Raw genomic sequence first — 22690 nt, 5'->3', positions numbered from 1 at the left:
CTCAGTCTTTCACAAGAAAGGATGGGGCGATGTACACCCATTTGTCCACAACTGCGTGAGCAAATAGTCAAACAGTTTAAGGACAACGTTTCTCAAAGTGCAACTGTAAGACATTTAGGGATTTTACCATCTACGGTCCATAATATCATCAAAAGGTTCAGAGAATCTGGAGAAATCACTCACGTAAGCGGCATGGCCGGAAACCAACATTGAATGACCGTGACCTTCGATCCCTCAGACGGCACTGTATCAAAAACGGACATCAATCTCTAAAGGATATCACCACATGGGCTCAGGAACACTTCAGAAAACCACTGTCACACAACAGAACAAATACACAGAACCATAACTTGAGTTGATTTATTTTGGAAAACCTTGTTACATTGTTTAATGCATCCAGTGGGGCATCACAACAAAATTAGGCATGATAATCTGTTAATTTCACGACTGTACATATCAGTATCGGTTCATATCGCAATCGGTAATTAAGAATTGGACAATATCGGATATCGGCAAAAAAAAGCCACTATCAGACATCTCTAGTAAAAGGTAACAAATTAGAAAAAATAAAAACGGGAAACAAATTCAACAGATTTCATACAACCTTACGACAAGATTATTGAAGATCAAAGTGTTGAAAGGTTCAAATTTACAAGACCAATCTGCCTTTTCTTTCCAGATGAGGACTGCTGCACGTTGCAGGTTTCTATTCCTGTCTCGGACACGGAAGCAGGAAGCTAAAGGTGGATCGATCCATTGTTGCATCCAGCTTGGACAAATAGACCTGAATTGACTAAAAGGGGTCCAGTGTGGATAAAGACACAAGACACAGGTGATTTGGCACATTTGCAACATGGTATCCTATTCCCACAGCAGAGCCTCTCAAGCCACCTGGGAGATCTCCAGCTTAACATCCACAGTGACCCCCGGTGGACTTGCTGTTCCCACCAGTGGTAGCTGTCAGTGAAAGTGACACAGCTTGAAAGGATTTTAAGTGGATTCCTCTCCCTCTGTGGTGGCGGCAGCCTTATTTACCAGGCTGGGAGCAGCAGCAGGATGCCTGAACTGGACAACTTTCCCCCCCTGAGGGGACCGAGAGGCTCTGAAACTGGCCTCCATGGTCCTGCTGACCCTGTTCAGATCCAACACAGCATCCTGGAGGAGCAAGTGGAGCTGTGGTGGTTCCGAGAACCAGGGAAGTCTCTGCTGTGCTACTGCGTCGCCGTATTTCTAATCCTGGGCTGCGGGCTCGGCGGCGTCGGCCTGCTCTCCACCACCACCAGCGTCTCCAGCGAATGGCGTCTGGGTGCGGGCACGGCGCTCTGTCTGCTCGCTTTGGGGGTCCTGCTCAAACAGCTGCTCAGCTCCGCCGTGCAGGACATGAACTGCATCCGAAGCCGGCAGCAGATCGACATGCTGAAAAGCGGCGGATTATCCGACTTCCTTGTGGTTTTGATCACGGGGCTGTCGCTGCTCATTTGCGGGGGGGTTCTCCTGCATCTGGCTCTGGTCAACCACATGCCCAAACCGGGTCAGGCACTGAACGATATGTACATCTCCGGGGTGGTGTTGCTGACTGGAGGCGGGGCTGCGGTTTTGGGCGTTGGAATATACTCCGTTGTGGTCATCATGCTGGAGAGGACACGACACGGACGAAGGTTTCTGGACCGGATTTTGAACATCTTCACCATCTCGGGACACATGGACCACCAGGCTCGTAGGGAAACCACCTCCAGTCTGGCTAATCTCATATGAGACGTAACCATCGTCACTGCCTCTTCTCATTCTCAAATGCCCTAATAGAGTGATCATCCTTTTAGAAGATGACGCTTGGCTTTAGTTTTCACACCAGCGGAAACCAAACGGTAGTAAAAGAAGAATGAATTAGTCGGAAAAAAGACAAAGACTTACACTAACCCTGAGACCCAATTTAGTTTTTGCTTGCTGCTTGTACAAAGCCAGAAATTGTGGTTTATGAAACATTCATTTTGGATAAAATAACAAACCATGTAGCATTTTTGCATCAACTAGAACACACTTAAATTAGCATTAAAGGCCTACTGAAACCCACTACTACCGACCACGCAGTCTGATAGTTTATATATCAATGATTAAATATTAACATTGCAACACATGCCAATACGGCCTTTTTAGTTCACTAAAATGCAATTCTAAATTTCCCGCGAAGTGTCCTGTTGAAAACGTCACGGAATGCTGACGTGTATGCGTGACGTCACGGACTGTTAGGAAATATGAGCGCTGCACACACACACAGCTAAAAGTTGTCTGCTTTAAACGCATAATTACACAGTATTTTAGACATCTATCTGTGTTGCTGAATCTTTTGCAATTTGTTCAATTAATAATGGAGAAGTCAAAGTAGAAAGATGGAGTTGGGAAGCTCTAGCCTTTAGCCACACAAACACACGGTGATTCCTTGTTTAAAATTCCCAGAGGTGAAACTTTATTATGGATCAGAGCGGTCAAGCGAACATGGTTCCCGACCACATGTCAACCAACAGTTTTCGGTGAGAAAATTGTGGTAAAAAGTAGCCACTTACCGGAGATCAGCTGAGCTTGTGCCGTCCGTACAGCTGCCTTCGACTTCTAATAGACACTTGGCTCAAGACACCCGTAGATACACCCTTCCGACTATCAGGTACTATTAAACTCACTAAAACACTAGCAACACAATAGAAAGATAAGGGATTTCCCAGAATTATCCTAGTAAATGTTTCTAAAAACATCTGAATCCGTGCCAATGCAATCGCGTTTTTTTAATTTTTTATTTTTTAGTCCGTCGCTATCAATATCCTCAAACATGAATCTTTCATCCTCGCTCAAATTAATGGGGAAATTGTCGTTTCCTTGGTCCGAATAGCTCTTTTTGTTGGAGGCTCCCATTAAAAACAATGTGAGGATGTGAGGAGCCCTCAACGGGTGACGTCATCGTCTGCAACTTTCGGTAGAGGCAGGGCTTTTCTGTTAGCGACCAAAAGTTGCGAACTTTATCGTGGATGTTCTCTACTGAATCCTTTCAGCAAAAATATGGCAATATCGCGAAATGATGAAGTATGACACATAGAATGGACCTGCTATCCCCGTTTAAATAAGAAAATATCATTTCAGTAGGCCTTTAAAGTGTGATGAAAAAAAAAAAAGTTTGCACTGAATCCCAATGTTCCCCCTTAACCCTTTCTTACCCATCAGTAGGTTGCCCAATATATACAATATAAGATAAAAATGACCGCACATGCCACTTTTAAAACTATCGTTTTATCATGAAAAAGCATGTTGACACCTTCTAGTTGTGTCATGCAAACAATAAAATATATAAATAAATCATGTTTCTTACAAGTATCATCCTTGAAGAACGACGAATATCTTTACAAGCTGTTGGAATTGGGGGTTAAATCACGAAAAAATGATTCCCGGGCACGGCCCCCTGCTGCTGCCCACTGCTCCCCTCACCTCCCAGCGGCTGAAAAAGGGAATGGGTCAAATGCAGAAGACAAATTTCACCACACCTAGTGTGTGTGTGACAATCATTGGTACTTTAATGTGACTTTAGCTTACACTACACACCATAAGAGGATATGCTGACCCCAGGCTAGAGTTCTTGAATGTAAACAAAAATGGGTGTATGGATATAAACATCGACAGTAACCATACCCAAAATAGTATCACTCTAGTGGTTACAAAGAGGGTAGAATGCAAAGGATTTACGATAAATCAGAGCCAATAGGAAATAATGAAAATGTTTAATTGCTATTGTTAAACCTCCATTCTGTATGTATGTCTGATTATATATGTGATCGAAAATTTAATCATTTAAAGACCTTGTAAATTTTAAATATCAGAATCAGCATTGGTATGGCCAATACTGCCCCTGTAACTGTAAGTATTGGATCGATACTCAAAATTGTAGTGTCATATATATATATATATATATATATACACACATATATATATATATGTATATACACACATATATATATATACACACACATATATATATATATATATATATATATACACACATATATATATATATATATATACACACATATATATATATATATATATATATATATATATATATATATATATATATATATACATATATATATATATATATATATATATGTGTGTGTACAGGCCAAAAGTTTGGACACACCTTCTCATTCAATGCATTTTCTTTATTTTCATGACTACTTACATTGTAGATTGTCACTGAAGGCATCACAGCTATGAATGAACACATGTGGAGTAATGTATTTAACAAAAAAAAGGTGAAATAACTGAAAACATGTTTTTTTCTCTAGTTTCTTCAAAATAGCCACCCTTTGCTCTGATTATTGCTTTGCACACTCTTGGCATTCTCTCGATGAGCTTCAATTGGTAGTCACCTGAAAGGGTTTTCACTTCACAGGTGTCAGAGTTTTGATGCCTATAGTGACAAACTACAATGTAAATAGTCATGAAAATAAAGAAAACTTATTGAAATGAAAAGGTGTGTCAAACGTTTGGCCTGTACTGTATATATATTGTATATATACACGACTTATTTTGAAGAATGTTATGAGTGGGGGCCTTTTGGATTCTTGAGACCTTTAAATCAGATTATTTTTAAATGCCTACTGAAATGAGATTTTCTTATTCAAACGGGGATAGCAGGTCCATTCTATGTGTCATACTTGATCATTTCGCGATATTGCCATATTTTTGCTGAAAAGTTTTAGTAGAGAACATCCACGATAAAGTTTGCAACTTTTGGTTGCTAATAGAAAAGCCCTACCTGTACCGGAAGTATGTGCATGTAACGTCATGAGTTGCAGGGCTCCACACATATTCACATTGTTTTTAATTGGAGCCACCAGCAGTAAGAGCACTTCGGACCGAGAAAGCGACAATTTCCCCATTAATTTGAGTGACGATGAAAGATTTGGGAATTAGGATATTGATAATGAAGGAATAGAAAAAAAAAATAGCGATGCCTCCGGGCGACGGCAGTGTGAGCTTTTCAGATGTAATTAGAGACATTTATTAGAATAACTCTGGAAGATCCCTTATCTGCTTATTGTTTTAAAAGTGTTTTAGTGAGATTTTAAAGATTATAAAAGATTGTGAAGACATACCTCGAGGTCGGATGGCTGCGGTGAACACGAAGTGTCTCAGAGAGAAGCCGAGGAGCCAAGCTCACAGCTGCCTTTTTTGACAGCTGCTGCAGGACAACGAATAATCCCCTGAGGTCTCCGGTAAGATATGTATCACAATTTCCCCATCCAAAAACATGCTGGTTGATGTAGAGAAAACATGTTCGCTTGACCGCTCCGCTTCACAACAAACAAAGAAACATCGCCTGGGTCTCGGTGCTAAAGACAGCTGCAATACACCGCTTTCCACCAACAGCATTGTTCTTTATAGTCTCCATTATTAAATGAACAAATTGCAAAAGATTCAGCAACACAGATGTCCAAAATACTGTGTAATTATGCGGTGAACAGAGACGACTTTTAGCCTTGTTTGGTGCAGCGCTAATATGTCCTGACAGTTCGTGACATCACGTGTACGCGTCATCATTCCGTGACGTTTTCAACAAGAAACTTGCGGGAAATTTTAAATTGCTATTTAGTAAACTAAAAAGGCCGTACTGGCATGTGTTGCAATGTTAATATTTCATCATTGATATATAAACTATCAGACTGCGTGGTCGGTAGTAGTGGGTTTCAGTAGGCCTTTAAACTGTCATTGTTAAAACAAAAAAAAAAAAGGATAAAAGCAAGGCTCCAACTACTTCCCTTCAAATATTCCATTTTGAAATATGTTTTGGGGAACAAATTCCATATTTTGTGTTTTTGCCATAAAAACAGTGTTTTGCTTCTTTGTTTGGGGGAAAAAGTGCATAAAAGTTTTATATATATGTATATATATATATATATATATATATATATATATATATATATATATATATATATACATATATATAAACACCCTTAATGCAATGGTTAGATCTGAAGTTGATCTATAGATATTCAAGTGTTGAAAGTGAAACGTTTTAATTTATGACTAGCATGCCTTGCGCCCCAATGTAGCTGGGATAGGCTCCAGCCACCCTCGCGACCCAGAGAGGGACAAGCGATAGGAAATGGATGGATGGACTTATTTTTAACGCTTTAATGACGGAGACCTTTTTGTTTCCCTTGGACCTTTAACGGTCACCAAAATTGAGGAACGCACTAATGGTTTTAAAAAATGTAAAACATTTGTGGACTTGGAGAAGGCATTTCACCGTGTCCCTCGGGAAGTCCTGTGGGGAGTGCTCAGAGAGTATGGGGTATCGGACTGTCTAATTATGGCGGTCCGCTCCCTGTATGATCAGTGTCAGAGCTTGGTCCGTATTGCCAGCAGTAAGTCGAACACGTTTCCAGTGAGGGTTGGACTCCGCCAAGGCTGTCCTTTGTCACCGATTCTGTTCATAACTTTTATGGACAGAATTTCTAGGCGCAGTCAAGGCGTTGAGGGGTTCTGGTTTGGTGGCTGCAGGATTAGGTCTCTGCTTTTTGCAGATGATGTTGTCCTGATGGCTTCATCTGGCCGGGATCTTCAGCTCTCACTGGTTCGGTTCGCAGCCAAGTGTGAAGCGACCGGAATGAAAATCAGCACCTCGAAATGCGAGTCCATGGTTCTCGCCCGGAAAAGGGTGGAGTGCCATCTCCGGGTTGGAGAGGAGATCCTGCTCCAAGTGGAGGAGTTCAAGTACCTCGGAGTCTTGTTCACGAGTGAGGTAAGAGTGGATCGTGAGATCGACAGGCGGATCGGTGCGGCGTCTTCAGTAATGCGGATGTTGTACCGATCCGTTGTGGTGAAGAAGGAGCTGAGCCGGAAGGCAAAGCTCTCAATTTACCGGTAGATCTACGTTCCCATCCTTACCTATGGTCATGAGCTTTGGGTCATGACCGAAAGGATAAGATCACGGGTACAAGCGGCCGAAATGAGTTTCCTCCGCCGTGAGATAGGGTGAGAAGCTCTGTCATCCGGGAGGAACTCAAAGTAAAGCCGCTGATCCTCCACATCGAGAGGAGCCAGATGAGGTGGTTCGGGCATCTGGTCAGGATGCCACCCGAATGCCTCCCTAGGGAGGTGTTTAGGGCACGTCCAACCGGTAGGAGACCACGGGGAAGACCCAGGACACGTTGGGAAGACTATGTCTCCCGGCTGGCCTGAGAACGCCTCGGGATCCCCCAGGATGGGCTAGACGAAGTGGCTGGGGAGAGGGAAGTCTAGGCTTCCCTGCTTAGGCTGCCGCCCCCGCAACCCGACCTCGGATAAGTGAAAGAAGATGGATGGATGTTTTAATTTTTCAGTGTCTGGGCCTCAGTGGAAAAAGTCTGGACAACCTCGGACTAAGGAGTAAGTGGGAGGGTTGGGATTCAGCCTAACTACAGCAAACATTACAACAACCAAGGGAAAGCTCAACATACTTTACTAGTATCTTTTCGTCTTCAATCTGCTAACATTGTTGCTTTCGTTCCGGTTGAAGAAACTTTTAAGTGACTTCAAAACTAAGTCACGGATGCTTTAAAAGGGGCTTTGTCGGTTAATTGTGTGACAAAAAAGACTGATGTTTAAAATGGCGGAATCACACTTACATATTGTCCAATAAATGTGTCAATAAAATGAATTTTGAATCGTTTCATCTTCACCATGGCCATATGAAGAAATGAGATGTGTCAGAAGAGGCGAGAGTTGTGGCAGGACAAGAACGTTCCTTTTGTTTTGCTCTATCCCTGAACTAAAGGGGATCATCAAGGAGACCCGTTTTTGAAGCCATGGATGACATCAAGATGCCTGTAGCGTGACGAAGGCTGTGGAAGCGCGCCAGACGCCGTCACACCAGGGTGATTACCTCGTAGGGGGGGAAATTGTAGTTGCAACTTTTCTGACACACCTATAAAAACATAGAAAGAGTGATTGTGATCCAAGTAGGAAAACAAAAATCATGTCATATTTGTGACCTAGTTTCAAAGTTAATCTTTTGGACGGAAAAGGCTTGTTAAATAATTATCTCACTTTTTTATTGCACATTAAATGTATATTTTTGGTGCATGAAATCCCTTCTCTGATTCTTACGGCATGCTGTTCTCTTATCTTATTTTGGAATAGTGTGACTGAAAATGATGTTTGCTCTTAAAAATAAAAGCTAGTGCTGTCAAACGATTATTTTTTTAAATCAGATTATTCACGCTTGTGATGTTTGATTAATCATGATTAATCTCTGTAAATGACTCACCTGTGTAATTGAAATGAACTTCAAGAAAAAACCTGAATATGTTGATACAAAGCAACCTAATTCTCAGAATGTCATGCAGAAATTTTATGGATTTGCTCAAAACTAGCTAACAGTTTGATTTATCTAAGGCAGTCTTTTTCAACCACTGTGCCGCGACACACTAGTGTGCCATGGGAAATTGTCATTTCACCTACAGTGGGGCAAAAAAGTATTTAGTCAGCCACGGATTGTGCAAGTTCTCCCACCTAAAATGATGACGGAGGTCTGTAATTTTCATCATAGGTACACTTCAACTGTGAGAGACAGAATGTGAAAAAAAAATCCAGGAATTCACATTGTAGGAATTTTAAAGAATTTATTTGCAAATTATGGTGGAAAATAAGTATTTGGTCAACCATTCAAAGCTCTCACTGATGGAAGGAGGTTTTGGCTCAAAATCTCACGATACATGGCCCCATTCATTCTTTCCTTAACACCGATCAATCGTCCTGTCCCCTTAGCAGAAAAACAGCCCCAAAGCATGATGTTTCCACCCCCATACTTCGCAGTAGGTATGGTGTTCTTGAGATGCAACTCAGTATTCTTCTTCCTCCAAACACGACCAGTAAACTGCCAAAAAGCAAATATTTAATTGTGGATGTCGCTTCCTCGCGGTTCCACTGACAGATACTTCACAGGAGCCAGGTGTGCAAAGTTGAACAAAGTTTTAATGTACGTTTGTACATAGTTTTTCGCATAAGTTTTCCCTCCATCAGAACATGACTTTTCACCCACGTCCGTATCCTCTCTCCCCTCTTGCTCCCGGCCGCTTACTGTTAAATACAACAGATGATTAAATTAACACGCACCACCTCTGAAATCTAACCACCTGCCAGCTGTGTCTTGCCGTCAGCACTGCTACATCCCCGTCTGATGGTGCTCTGTCCTCAGCACCATGGACAGAGGCGGTGACCTTTGCTCCTGCAGGCAGCGCTGTCCACATTCCCCCCACTTTAATATTTTCTAAAAAATATATATAATTTAAATTCCAAACTATAAGCTTCCACTTTTTTCCTAGGCTTTGAACCTTGCAGATTATAACAGTGCCGCTAATTTAAGGACTTTTGTTTTGGTACTTTGAACTGGAAGTACAAGAGCCATTCCGCCTTCCAGTTGTTTACACTGTAATATTTCTACTCGTATGGATTCTTCATCCAAGCAAATTTGGAAGTTTTGCAAAATAACAATAACAATTCATACATACTAAACCGTCCCATGTGTGATATCTGTCGGAGTGTTTTAGATGCATATTTGTACGTGCGTAATGAAGCGAGAGTTGTTAGCATTCGCTAATATGCTAACACATTTACAAGTGTCTTTTTTAATATGAATAACTTACAATAGCATTCTGCTTGCATTGTTTCAGCTTCACAAATTCTTAAGTAAGTTGACCAAAACATCACCGTGGAGTTATTGAGTCTGTTTGGCTGATTGGAGAGCTAGCTTTCAGCTAGTAGGTCCATGAAGTGAATTATATTTGAAGTGAAGTGAATTATATTTATATAGCGCTTTTTCTCAAGTGAATCAAAGCGCTTTACATAGTGAAACCCAATATCTAAGTTACATTCAAACCAGTGAGGGTGGCACTGGAAGCAGGTGGGTAAAGTGTCTTGCCCAAGGACACAACGGCAGTGACTAGGATGGCGGAAGCGGGAATCGAACCTGCAACCCTCAAGTTGCTGGCACAGCCACTCTACCAACCGAGCTAAACCGAAGATAACTTCTGTTGTGTTTGATTAGCTGTTTTACTGCCGAGCTACAGACACCGTTTGGAAACAATTAAGGTATGTAAATAAACATTTCCGAAATCTTTCTGTGTAAAAAAACTCATTTCTCAACGTTTTTATCTGTGGCCTATAGTCCGGTGCAGCTAACATATGGAAACATATTTTATCCTTCTAAAATTTTGCGGGTGCCGCTGAAATAGCGCTGCAAATATATATGTATAAACATATATGCAGTATATATACAAACACATATATTGCCCTGACTGGGATTTTGGGTTGACTATCCATGGCCTTGGAGATAGGAGTTACTGAACAGATGTTTACCTTATCCCAATAAACATCTGTTCAGTATTATAATATTGTGAGGCATTAAAGCCATAAAATGCAACGGGTCCGTCAGGCCCACAAACACTGGCTGAGTAACAACAATATGAACATTACACAAGGGTTAAAATGTTGCCGTTTTGGGAGGGCCGAGACAATTAAATTAATCTACAGGGTATCTGCAGGTTTCAGCAAGTCAAATTTAAGACTTTTTAAGACCTTTTTAATGCCACCTTGAATGAAATTTAAGACCGAAAAAAATAATAAAAAATCTATAAATATAAGCGATGGTTGGGAATCCCACTGTACTACAACCTCAATGACAATCAGTCAAGTTTACTTTTTGTATGTTTATTAATAAACAAACTGATATGCACCACTCTGCCAAACAGCTTATCAAAAATCTTGAGAGATCCAAAAACTATGACATCCAAAACATACAAACCGACACCAATGCCAGTAAAAACATAATAACCGAGGCGAGGGTAAAAATAAATTACATCCATCCATCCATTTTCTACCGCTTATTCCCTTTCGGGGTAGCGGGGGACGCTGGCGCCTATCTCAGCTACAATCGGGCGGAAGGCAGGGTACACCCTGGACAAGTCGCCACCTCATCGCAGGGCCAACACAGATAGACAGACAACATTCACACTCACATTCACACACTAGGGCCAATTTAGTGTTGCCAATCAACCTATCCCCAGGTGCATGTCTTTGGAAGTGGGAGGAAGCCGGAGTACCCGGAGGGAACCCACGCATTCACGGGGAGAACATGCAAACTCCACACAGAAAGATCCCGAGCCTGGATTTGAACCCAGGACTGCAGGAACTTCGTATTGTGAGGCAGACGCACTAACCCCTCTGCCACCGTGAAGCAATATATAAATAATATATATAATAATAAATTACATTTGGTCAATAATAGTGCAATAATAGTGCAAAACAGTATTAGAACATCAACAACAAAACACTGAACACACACTCAAAAGAGCCTCAGTTGAACTTCAGCTGGCTGTTCTCATTCACGAGTTCTGCCTCTATTTTTTTCAGCTCACTCACTTTTACTCAAAGACGTGCCCCGAAAAAAAAAAAATCTGGCCCGACAATTTAAGACCATTTTAGGAATTTCTAATAAACATTTTAAGGCCTTAATTTTAGATACATGAATTTAAGACTTTTTAAGGATCCGCGGATACCCTGATCTAAATCCATTTCAACGGGCAGTGCAGATTTGAGATCCAAGTGTTTTTAGTTACAAGCTGGGTTATGGAACGGTTCTTGCAACGCTAAAGGTGGCCGACTCCTAGTCTGACACTGATGGTACAACGACTGAAGTAAAGCTTGTTGTGTTATCTGATGTCAAACAAAACAACTGCAAGACTTGAAATGACCTGCGGGTGTGACTGGAAGTATGACTGATCGTCCCTGTGTGCACAATATGTCGCATATTACATTAACATATCTTTGACGGTGACAATCAAAACATTTGGTCCGGCTCTTGCAAAGGGTCCCATTAGACGGCTGTGGGGAGGTTGAATGCACGACCGGAAAGCCACCGAGAGTCATCGCTCACATCCTTTTGTGTGTCGGAGTCAGTAAATCCGTGTTTATCACACTCTGCATATGCTGCCTCGGGGCAAAGGGAGGGCCCACAGAGAGGCATTGTTGCAGAATGACAACAAAAACAAAAAAAACGGAGGCACAGAGCACAAGGCGCTGGTCTGCAGGGACTGGCACAGGTTGACACCAAGCTCTTTGTTCCAGACGCATAAAAAGGTCAGAGGTGTGTGGGACATGATGTGTGATGCAAACACATGACAATAAACCAGACTGGTGGGGAGGGTTCGCACAAATAAATGTGAAAATGTGCATAGAAGTTTGATTGATTAATTGATTGATTGATTAAAACTTGTATTAGTAGATTGCACAGTACAGTACATATTCCGTACAATTGACCACTAAATGGTAACACCCCAATAAGTTTTTCAACTTGTTTAAGTCGGGATCCACGTTAATCAATTCATGGTAGATTCTACAATTTTCTAATGAAACTAATAATACCCACTAAAAAAACCTAATTTAGCAAATGTCGGACTTAACCATTAGTTTAAAGTTACAAAAGTTAAAGTACCAATGATTGTCACTCACATACTAGATGTGGTGAAATTATTCTCTGCATTTGACCCATCACCGTTGATCACCCCCTAGGAGGTGAGGGGAGCAGTGAGCAGCAGCGGTGCCCCGCCCGGGAAGCATTTCATGATGATTTAACCCCCAATTCCAAACCTTAATGCTGAGTGCCAAGCAGGGAGGTAACGGGTCCCATTTTTATAGTGTTTGGTGTGACTCGGCCGGGATTTGAACTCACGACCTACCGATCTCAGGGCGGACAGTCTGACCACTAGGCCACTGAGTAGGTTTGTAGTTTGTGTAAATAGTTCAGTTTATTCAAGTTACAATGTACCTCATAATTGTGTCTTTTGACAAATATGTTTGCAGATAAATGGAGACACGATAGGTTCAAACAATCAATCAATCAATCAATCAATCAATGTTCATTTATATAGCCCTAAATCACAAGTGTCTCAAAGGGCTGCACAAGCCACAACGACTTCCTTGGCTCAGAGCCCACATCAGGGCAAGGAAAAACTCAACCCAGTGGGATGACAATGAGAAACCTTGGATAGGACTGCAGATGTGGGTGACACCCTCTAGGGGAGACCGGATGCAATGGACGTCAAGTGGGTCTAACATAATATTGTGAAAGTCCAGTCCATAGTGGATCTAACATAATAGTGTGAGAGTCCAGGTTCTAGTTTCCCTGTGGGAACTAAAATAAATGCGTGATTAGTAGCCCACTTAAGGGTAAAGAAAAACTCACAACCCAGTGGGATGTCAATGAGAATGACTATGAGAAACCCTGGAGAGGATCCCGTCTCCCTCTAGTGGAGACCGGCTGCAATGGACGTCGAGTGGGTCTAACATAACATTGTGAAAGTCCAGTCCATAGTGGATCTAACATAATAGTGAGAGTCCGGTCCATAGTGTGGCCAGCAGGAGACCATTCCATACCCATACAGTAGCACGGTGACCGTTAGCACTCTCGCTGTTAGCATTATTAGCATCTCTGTTGTGCTACGTTCAAATGCATTTCTGCAGCAGTTTCCTCAAAATGTGCATTTCCTGGTTGCCATGTTGTCAGGTTCAAACACTGAACTATCTATTACACAAGACGAGAAGAAGGAATAAAGCAGAAACAGAGTTGAATTTTACTCATGAGGAGAGACGTACTGGGCTGTGCACTCAGTTACAGTTTAATCAATCAATCAACGTTTATTTATATAACCCTAAATCCCAAGTGTCTCAAAGGGCTGCACAAGCCACAACGACATTCTCGGTTCAGAGCCCACATCAGGGCAAGAAAAAAACTCAACCCAGTGGGATGACAATGAGAGAACCCTTGCAGAGGACTGTAGATGTTGGTGACACCCCCCCCCCCCCCCCCCAACCCCACCCCCTCTAGGGGAGACCGGATGCAATGGACGTCAAGTGGGTCTAACATAATATTGTGAAAGTCCAGTCCATAGTGGATCTAACATAATAGTGTGGGAGTCCAGGTTCTAGTTTCCCTGTTGGAACTAAAATAAATGCGTGATTAGTTGCCCACTTAAGAGTAAAGAAAAACTCACAACCCAGTGGGATGTCAATGAGAATGACTATGAGAAACCCTGGAGAGCATCCCGTCTCCCTCTAGTGGAGACCGGCTGCAATGGACGTCGAGTGGGTCTAACATAACATTGTGAAAGTCCAGTCTATAGTGGATCTAACATAATAGTGAGAGTCCGGTCCATAATGGGGCCAGCAGGAGACCATTCCATACCCATACAGTAGCACGGTGACCGTTAGCACTCTCGCTGTTAGCATTATTAGCATATTTGTTGTGCTACGTTCAAATGCATTTCTACAGCAGTTTCCTCAAAATGTGCATTTCCTGGTTGCCATGTTGTCAGGTTCAAACACTGAACTATCTATAACACAAGACGAGAAGAAGGAATAAAACAGAAACAGAGTTGAATTTTACTCATGAGGAGAGACGTATTGGGCTGTGCACTCAGTTACAGTTTAATCAATCAATCAACGTTTATTTATATATTTATATAATCCCAAGTGTCTCAAAGGGCTGCACAAGCCACAACGACATTCTCGGTTCAGAGCCCACATCAGGGCAAGGAAAAACTCAACCCAGTGGGATGACAATGAGAGAACCCTTGGAGAGGACTGTAGATGTTGGTGACACCCCCCCAACCCCACCCCCTCTAGGGGAGACAGGATGGAATGGACGTCAAGTGGGTCTAACATAATATTGTGAAAGTCCAGTCCATAGTGGATCTAACATAATAGTGTGAGAGTCCAGGTTCTAGTTTCCCTGTGGGAACTAAAATAAATGCGTGATTAGTAGGGTACCATATTGTCAAGGTGGTAGGGGCCACGGTACAATATTATTGTGGTATTGTCCAAAAAAAGGCTACGTGTGTGAAATGAAGCTGCAGGATCGTTTAGGAGAAACACACCCGCTGAAATTGAACACAAACATAATCAGAGATGTGAGCGCCCTTTGAGGAAAATAGGAAAATTGAGGAACATTTTGATCAGCACAAAGTGCTGCCATGCAAACCCCAAACTACATTTTTGACAATAAAGACTAAGTTTTCCTACATTTGGGTGTATTTCTATACACAATATTTTACCTTTAGATTTATTGTCATCCACCCACCTTGCAGTCTGTCTTTATGTAGCGTGTAATGTGCCTGTGGAAGTCTTGCGCTTCCGGGTTCTTCGGACCACCAATTACTGCCAGGACAGCGGCGTGCATGGTTCGGAATAATGATTCATTTTTCAATAAATGTCTTTTGTTGTGATTTTCAGCCATCGGTTTGTGTGTCAGTTTTCGCTCTCCCTCTCGCTCCTGCTCCAACTGCCTTCTCCTTCCCGGCTGCCGCCTTTAACAGAGAGACAGGTGATTAAATAAACGTGCCCGGGTGTGCCATCTACGCGCCTGTTGCTGATCTCGAAGCCGGTCCTGGCACACCCCGCTTCACAGCAGGTCCGCAGACCACGCCCCCTCCCACAGTACCATTGATTTTTTAGTATCAATCAATCAATCAATGTTTATTTAAGGAGTCTGTTAAATTAGAACAAGTTGTTTCTGCTTTGAGTGTTTCAGAGTTGGACATGTGTTTTACTGAGGTGGCTAACTATGATGCGTGCAGTTTATCAAAGCAACAAACAAACAATCGGAAAATCCCCGTTACTGAGGTGGCTAACCATGATGCGTGCAGTTTATCAAAGCAACAAACAAACAATCGGAAAATCCCCGTTACTGAGGTGGCTAACCATGATGCGTGCAGTTTATCAAAGCAACAATCAAACAATCGGAAAATTCCTGTCGTATCAATTCCTAGATATGGTCGTAACTATACTAAATGCACTGGGCATAATAAACACAACATTATTAATATTGCTACTACGGATAATTTGATCAAAAACTCCCTAAAACAGCCCACTACCTATAATGTAGGTTTTTTAAACATAAGATCATTGTCTCCCAAAACGTTGTTAGTTAATGATATTATCAGAGACAACAATCTTAACGTCATCGGTCTCAGCGAAACCTGGCTTAAACCAAACGACTTTTTTGCGCTAAATGAGGCATGTCCTCCTAACTTTACACATGCGCATATTGCCCGTCCGCTCAAAAGGGGTGGGGGGGTCGCACTAATATACAACGAAAACTTTAACCTTAGTCCTAACATAAATAATAAATACAAATCGTTTGAGGTGCTTACTATGAGGTCTGTCACACCGCTGCCTCTACACCTGGCTGTTATCTACCGCCCCCCAGGGCCCTATTCGGACTTTATTAATGAATTCTCAGAGTTCGTTGCTGATCTAGTGACACACGCCGATAATATAATCATAATGGGGGACTTTAATATCCATATGAATACCCCATCGGACCCACCGTGCGTAGCGCTCCAGACTGTAATTGATAGCTGTGGTCTCACACAAATAATAAATGAACCCACGCATCGCAACGGTAATACGATAGACCTAGTGCTTGTCAGGGGCATCACCGTTTCCAAAGTTACGATACTCCCGTATACTAAAGTATTGTCCGATCATTACCTTATAAAATTCGAGGTTCAGACGCATGTTCGTCAAACTAATAATAATAATAACTGCTATAGCAGCCGCAACATTAATACAGCCACAACGACAACTCTTGCGGACCTACTGCCCTCGGTAATGGCACCATTCCCAAAGTATGTGGGCTCTATTGATAACCTCACTAACAACTTTAACGACGCCCTGCGCGAAACCATTGATAACATAGCACCGCTAAAGTTAAAAAAGGCTCCAAAAAAGCGCACCCCGTGGTTTACAGAAGAAACTAGAGCTCAGAAATTATTATGCAGAAAGCTGGAACGCAAATGGCGCACAACTAAACTTGAGGTGCACCATCAAGCATTTAGTGATGGTTTAATAACTTATAAATGCATGCTTACCTTAGCTAAAGCTAATTATTACTCAAATCTCATCCACCGCAATAAAAACGATCCTAAATTTTTGTTTAGTACGGTAGCATCGCTAACCCAACAAGGGACTCCTTCCAGTAGCTTAACCCACTCAGCTGATGACTTTATGCAATTCTTTAGTAAGAAAATTGAAGTCATTAGAAAGGAGATTAAAGACAATGCGTCCCAGCTACAACGGGGTTCTATTAACACTGACACGATTGCATATACGGCGGATACTGCCCTCCAAAATAGTTTCTCTCGTTTTGAGGAAATAACATTAGAGGAATTGTTACAACGTGTTAAGGGAATAAAACAGACAACATGTTTACTTGACCCTCTTCCTGGGAAACTGATCAAGGAACTCTTTGTATTATTAGGTCCATCAGTGCTAAATATTATAAACTTATCACTCTCCTCGGGCACTGTTCCCCTAGCATTCAAAAAAGCGGTTATTCATCCTCTTCTTAAAAGACCTAACCTCGATCCTGACCTCATGGTAAATTACCGACCGGTGTCTCACCTTCCCTTTATTTCAAAAATCCTTGAAAAAATTGTTGCGGAGCAGTTAAATGAACACTTAGCATCTAACAATCTATGTGAAACCTTTCAATCCGGTTTCAGGGCAAATCACTCGACGGAGACAGCCCTCGCAAAAATGACTAATGATCTATTGCTAACGATGGATTCTGATGCGTCATCTATGTTGCTGCTCCTCGATCTTAGCGCTGCTTTCGATACCGTCGATCATAATATTTTATTAGAACGTATCAAAACACGAATTGGTATGTCAGACTTAGCCCTGTCTTGGTTTAACTCTTATCTTACTGATAGGATGCAGTGTGTCTCCCATAACAATGTGACCTCGGACTACGTTAAGGTAACGTGTGGAGTTCCCCAGGGTTCGGTCCTTGGCCCTGCACTCTTCAGCATCTACATGCTGCCGCTAGGTGACATCATACGCAAATACGGTGTTAGCTTTCACTGTTATGCTGATGACACCCAACTCTACATGCCCCTAAAGCTGACCAACACGCCGGATTGTAGTCAGCTGGAGGCGTGTCTTAATGAAATTAAACAATGGATGTCCGCTAACTTTTTGCAACTCAACGCCAAAAAAACGGAAATGCTGATTATCGGTCCTGCTAGACACCGAACTCTATTTAATAATACAACTCTAACATTTGACAACCATACAATTAAACAAGGCGACACGGTAAAGAATCTGGGTATTATCTTCGACCCAACTCTCTCCTTTGAGGCACACATTAAAAGCGTTACTAAAACGGCCTTCTTTCATCTCCGTAACATCGCTAAAATTCGCTCCATTCTGTCCACTAAAGACGCTGAGATCATTATCCATGCGTTTGTTACGTCTCGCCTCGACTACTGTAACGTATTATTTTCGGGTCTCCCCATGTCTAGCATTAAAAGATTACAGTTGGTACAAAATGCGGCTGCTAGACTTTTGACAAGAACAAGAAAGTTTGATCACATTACGCCTGTACTGGCTCACCTGCACTGGCTTCCTGTGCACTTAAGATGTGACTTTAAGGTTTTACTACTTACGTATAAAATACTACACGGTCTAGCTCCATCTTATCTTGCCGATTGTATTGTACCATATGTCCCGGCAAGAAATCTGCGTTCAAAGGATTCCGGCTTATTAGTGATTCCCAAAGCCCAAAAAAAGTCTGCGGGCTATAGAGCATTTTCCGTTCGGGCTCCAGTACTCTGGAATACCCTCCCGGTAACAGTTCGCGATGCCACCTCAGTAGAAGCATTTAAGTCTCACCTTAAAACTCATTTGTATACTCTAGCCTTTAAATAGACTCCCTTTTTAGACCAGTTGATCTGCCGTTTCTTTTCTTTTTCTTCTATGTCCCACTCTCCCGTGTGGAGGGGGTCCAGTCCGATCCGGTGGCCATGTACTGCTCGCCTGTGTATCGGCTGGGGACATCTCTGCGCTGCTGGTCCGCCTACGCTTGGGATGGTTTCCTGCTGGCTCCGCTGTGAACGGGACTCTCGCTGCTGTGTCTTGGATCCTCTTTGGACTGGACTCCCGCGACTGTGTTGTATCCATTGTGGATTGAACTTTCACAGTATCATGTTAGACCCGCTCGACATCCATTGCTTTCCTCCTCTCTAAGGTTCTCATAGTCATCATTGTCACCGACGTCCCACTGGGTCATTATTGTCACCAATGTCCCACTGGGTGTGAGTTTTCCTTGCCCTTATGTGGGCCTACCGAGGATGTCGTGGTGGTTTGTGCAGCCCTTTGAGACACTAGTGATTTAGGGCTATATAAGTAAACATTGATTGATTGATTGATTGATTGATTTATATAGCCCCAAATCACAAATGTCTCAAAGGACTGCACAAATCATTACGACTACAACATCCTCGGAAGAACCCACAAAAGGGCAAGGAAAACTCACACCCAGTGGGCAGAGAGAATTCACATCTAGTGGGACGCCAGTGACAATGCTGACTATGAGAAACCTTGGAGAGGACCTCAGATGTGGGCAACCCCCCCCCCCTCTAGGGGACCGAAAGCAATGGATGTCGAGCGGGTCCAACATGATACTGTGAAAGTTCAATCCATAGTGGCTCCAACACAGCCGCGAGAGTTCAGTTCAAGCGGATCCAAGACAGCAGCGAGAGTCCCGTCCACAGGAGACCATCTCAAGCGGAGGCGGGTCAGCAGCGTAGAGATGTCCCCAACCGATACAGGCGAGCGGTCCATCCTGGGTCCCGACGAGTAGTCCATCATGGGTCTCGACTCTGGACAGCCAGTACTTCATCCATGGTCATCGGACCGGACCCCCTCCACAAGGGAGGGGGGGACATAGGGGAAAGAAAAGAAGCGGCAGATCAACTGGTCTAAAAAGGAGGTCTATTTAAAGGCTAGAGTATACAGATGAGTTTTAAGGTGAGACTTAAATGCTTCTACTGAGGTAGCATCTCGAACTGTTACCGGGAGGGCATTCCAGAGTATTGGAGCCCGAACGGAAAACGCTCTATAGCCCGCAGACTTTTTTTGGGCTCTAGGAATCACTAATAAGCCGGAGTCTTTTGAACGCAGATTTCTTGCCGGGACATATGGTACAATACAATCGGCAAGATAGGCTGGAGCTAGACCGTGTAGTATTTTATACGTAAGTAGTAAAACCTTAAAGTCACATCTTAAGTGCACAGGAAGCCAGTGCAGGTGAGCCAGTACAGGCGTAATATGATCAAACTTTCTTGTTCTTGTCAAAAGTCTAGCAGCCGCATTTTGTACCAACTGTAATCTTTTAATGCTAGACATGGGGAGACCCGAAAATAATACGTTACAGTAATCAAGATCAATGTTACGTTCCACGTAGTGGTAATTTGTTTATGTTTCTTCGCCTATTGTTTCTCCAGGTCGCACTCATTAGCTGAGTCCTAATTCAGGGTCTGCATCCTTCGAAGTAAGAATTTGAAAGCCGCTTACATCACAAGGCTGCGCGAAGGCTGCCCCAATTCATTCACATTCAAAAGCTCCTCCAAATGCAGCCGACGAATGCGACCTCCTTTTCCCTGTATTCGGAAGATGCACCACGACTATCCTCCGTGGCCTCCCATATCCCAAGATGCTTTGCGCACCTCCGTTCAACCCGGATCTTTTTGAAGATGGCGGCAAATACAAGTAGCGGCAGCAGTAGTAAATACACTTTCAAATGTACGTGTCCTCCACAGGCTCCACTGTCCCATTTAACAACGAGGGACGCATCCTTTGGTGGTGCCTCCGAAGGTCCAGTGATCTGAGGCTGCGTAGGCCGGGTCCAGTTTGAAGGATGTAGACCTGAATTGGGACACAGCTATTCACTGCCTCTGCTGCCAATCAACAGGTTCCTGTCTTCTTCTTCTTTTGTTTTTATGGCGGTTGGCAAGCAACCTTCTGGTGGGTGTGCATTACCGCCACCTACTGTAATGGAGTGTGGACCGAGGTGGATCCCTACTCTATATTCTTTTACTTAACCCAGTGTTTTTTAAATATGTGTATATTGCTTTATACCCTATGTTTTCTGAATGCAATCCTAGTATACCTCCCACTTCTAACCTAATATTTTCTTTTGCTAACTTATTTTCCAGTATTTCTCTTTCTCTATTATACTTCCTACATTGTATTAAGACATGGTCAACATTTTCTATCTGGTGGCAAAAATCACACAGCCCTGTAGTATGTTTGCCTATCAATTTTAGTGAACTATTTAGATGTGTATGGCCTAATCTCATTCTAGTAATAATGTATTCTTCTTTCCTATTTCTACCCCCTCCTCTCATTACACCTACTTTCCTCTGGACTTTGTAAAACTCTCTACCTTTTGTTTCCTTATTCCAATTATCTTGCCACTTTTTATTGTGTTCTATCTTAATTATGCTCTTCACTTCTTCTTTACTGTGCTTAATCTCCATGTTTACTTCTGTTTTAGTGGTTGCTTGTTTTGTGTACCTATCAGCTAACTCATTTCCCTCAACTCCTAAATGAGCAGGAACCCAGAGAAATGTTCCCACACCTCCCGCTTTATTTATCCTGTAGATTGCCTGAACTATTTCATAAACTATATCTAGTCTTGTTTCTGATGTTATGTTTTTTTATGCTCGTCAATGCACTGCTGGAGTCCGAGCACACGACTACTTTCCTTGCTTTGTTTTAACAGGTTCCTGTTCCCAGCTGCACCTCATTTCACCTGATAATCAGCCAGCCAATCCCGGTCCACCATACATCCTGTTTAAAACCACCTGCTCACCACTGGATCAGGTTGATAGTTTTTCTGCCAAGCTGTGTTGTAGCCTTGACAGACTCTACTTGATTTTTCTATTGTCAGATCTACAAACCCTGTTTCCATATGAGTTGGGAAATGGTGTTAGATGTAAATATAAACGGCATACAATGATTTGCAAATCCTTTTCAACCCATATTCAATTGAATGCACTACAAAGACAAGATATTGGATGTTCAAACTCATAACATTTCGATTGATTGATGGTTTATCAAGTGGCTTGTCATATTACCGTTTGATTGATTGATTGATACTTTATTAGTAAATTGCACAGTACAGTACATATTCCATACAATTGACCACTAAATGGTAACACTCGAATAAGTTTTTCAACTTGTTTAAGTTGGGGTCCACGTTAATCAATTCATGGATCAATGGATCAATCAATTCGTGCAGTGTCCCTGATTCCACCGGACCCTTTACCTCCATGTTGGTGCGTGGTGACGGCCTCTGTGGTAAGAACACCTTATTACCTCCGCCAAAGAGGTAGTTTTCACCAGGGTTTGTTTGTCTGTCTTGTCTCAGCAGCATAACTCCAAAAGTTATGGACGGATTTTGATGCAATGTCTGAATAAAAAGATTCTGTGAACACACTTCTCCCAAAGGCTTCCTCTTTTGTTCGGATGGTTGTGTAACATTATTAGCCCAGAGGTTTAGGAGAGATCTAATTTATTTTCAGACCGGCCGACGCAAAAGTGCCAGAAAAAAACTTCATTCACCAAGTTTCTGTTTGATACCATCCCACGTCACGGAATCAGTGGCCTAGTGGTTGGAGTGTCCGCCCTGAGATCGGTAGGTCGTGAGTTCAAACCCTGGCCGAGTCATACCAAAGACTATAAAAATGGGACCGTTACCGCCCTGCTTGACACTTAACATGAAGGGTTGGAATTGGGGGTTAAATGACCAAAAATGATTCCG

General features: G+C 42.5%; 1 protein-coding gene across 2 annotated transcripts in view; it reads left to right on the top strand.

Moving 5' to 3' along the window:
• Nucleotides 1-3200, top strand: part of LOC133540760 (transmembrane protein 125) — a 55893-nt gene extending 52693 nt beyond the window's left edge. For both annotated transcript variants that reach the window (XM_061883657.1, XM_061883658.1), the window contains one exon: nt 680-3200. In XM_061883657.1, coding sequence (XP_061739641.1) covers nt 1057-1755 — 699 coding nt within the window. In that variant the 5' untranslated portion in view covers nt 680-1056 and the 3' untranslated portion in view covers nt 1756-3200. The remainder of the gene's footprint in view (nt 1-679) is intronic.
• Nucleotides 3201-22690: the final 19490 nt, after the last annotated feature.

The sequence above is a fragment of the Nerophis ophidion genome, linkage group LG22 (genome assembly GCF_033978795.1).
Source record: "Nerophis ophidion isolate RoL-2023_Sa linkage group LG22, RoL_Noph_v1.0, whole genome shotgun sequence".
NCBI classification, from domain to species: Eukaryota; Metazoa; Chordata; class Actinopteri; order Syngnathiformes; family Syngnathidae; genus Nerophis; species Nerophis ophidion.
Note: the sequence above shows the minus strand (reverse complement) of the source record. Positions and strands in the feature narration are given on the sequence as shown.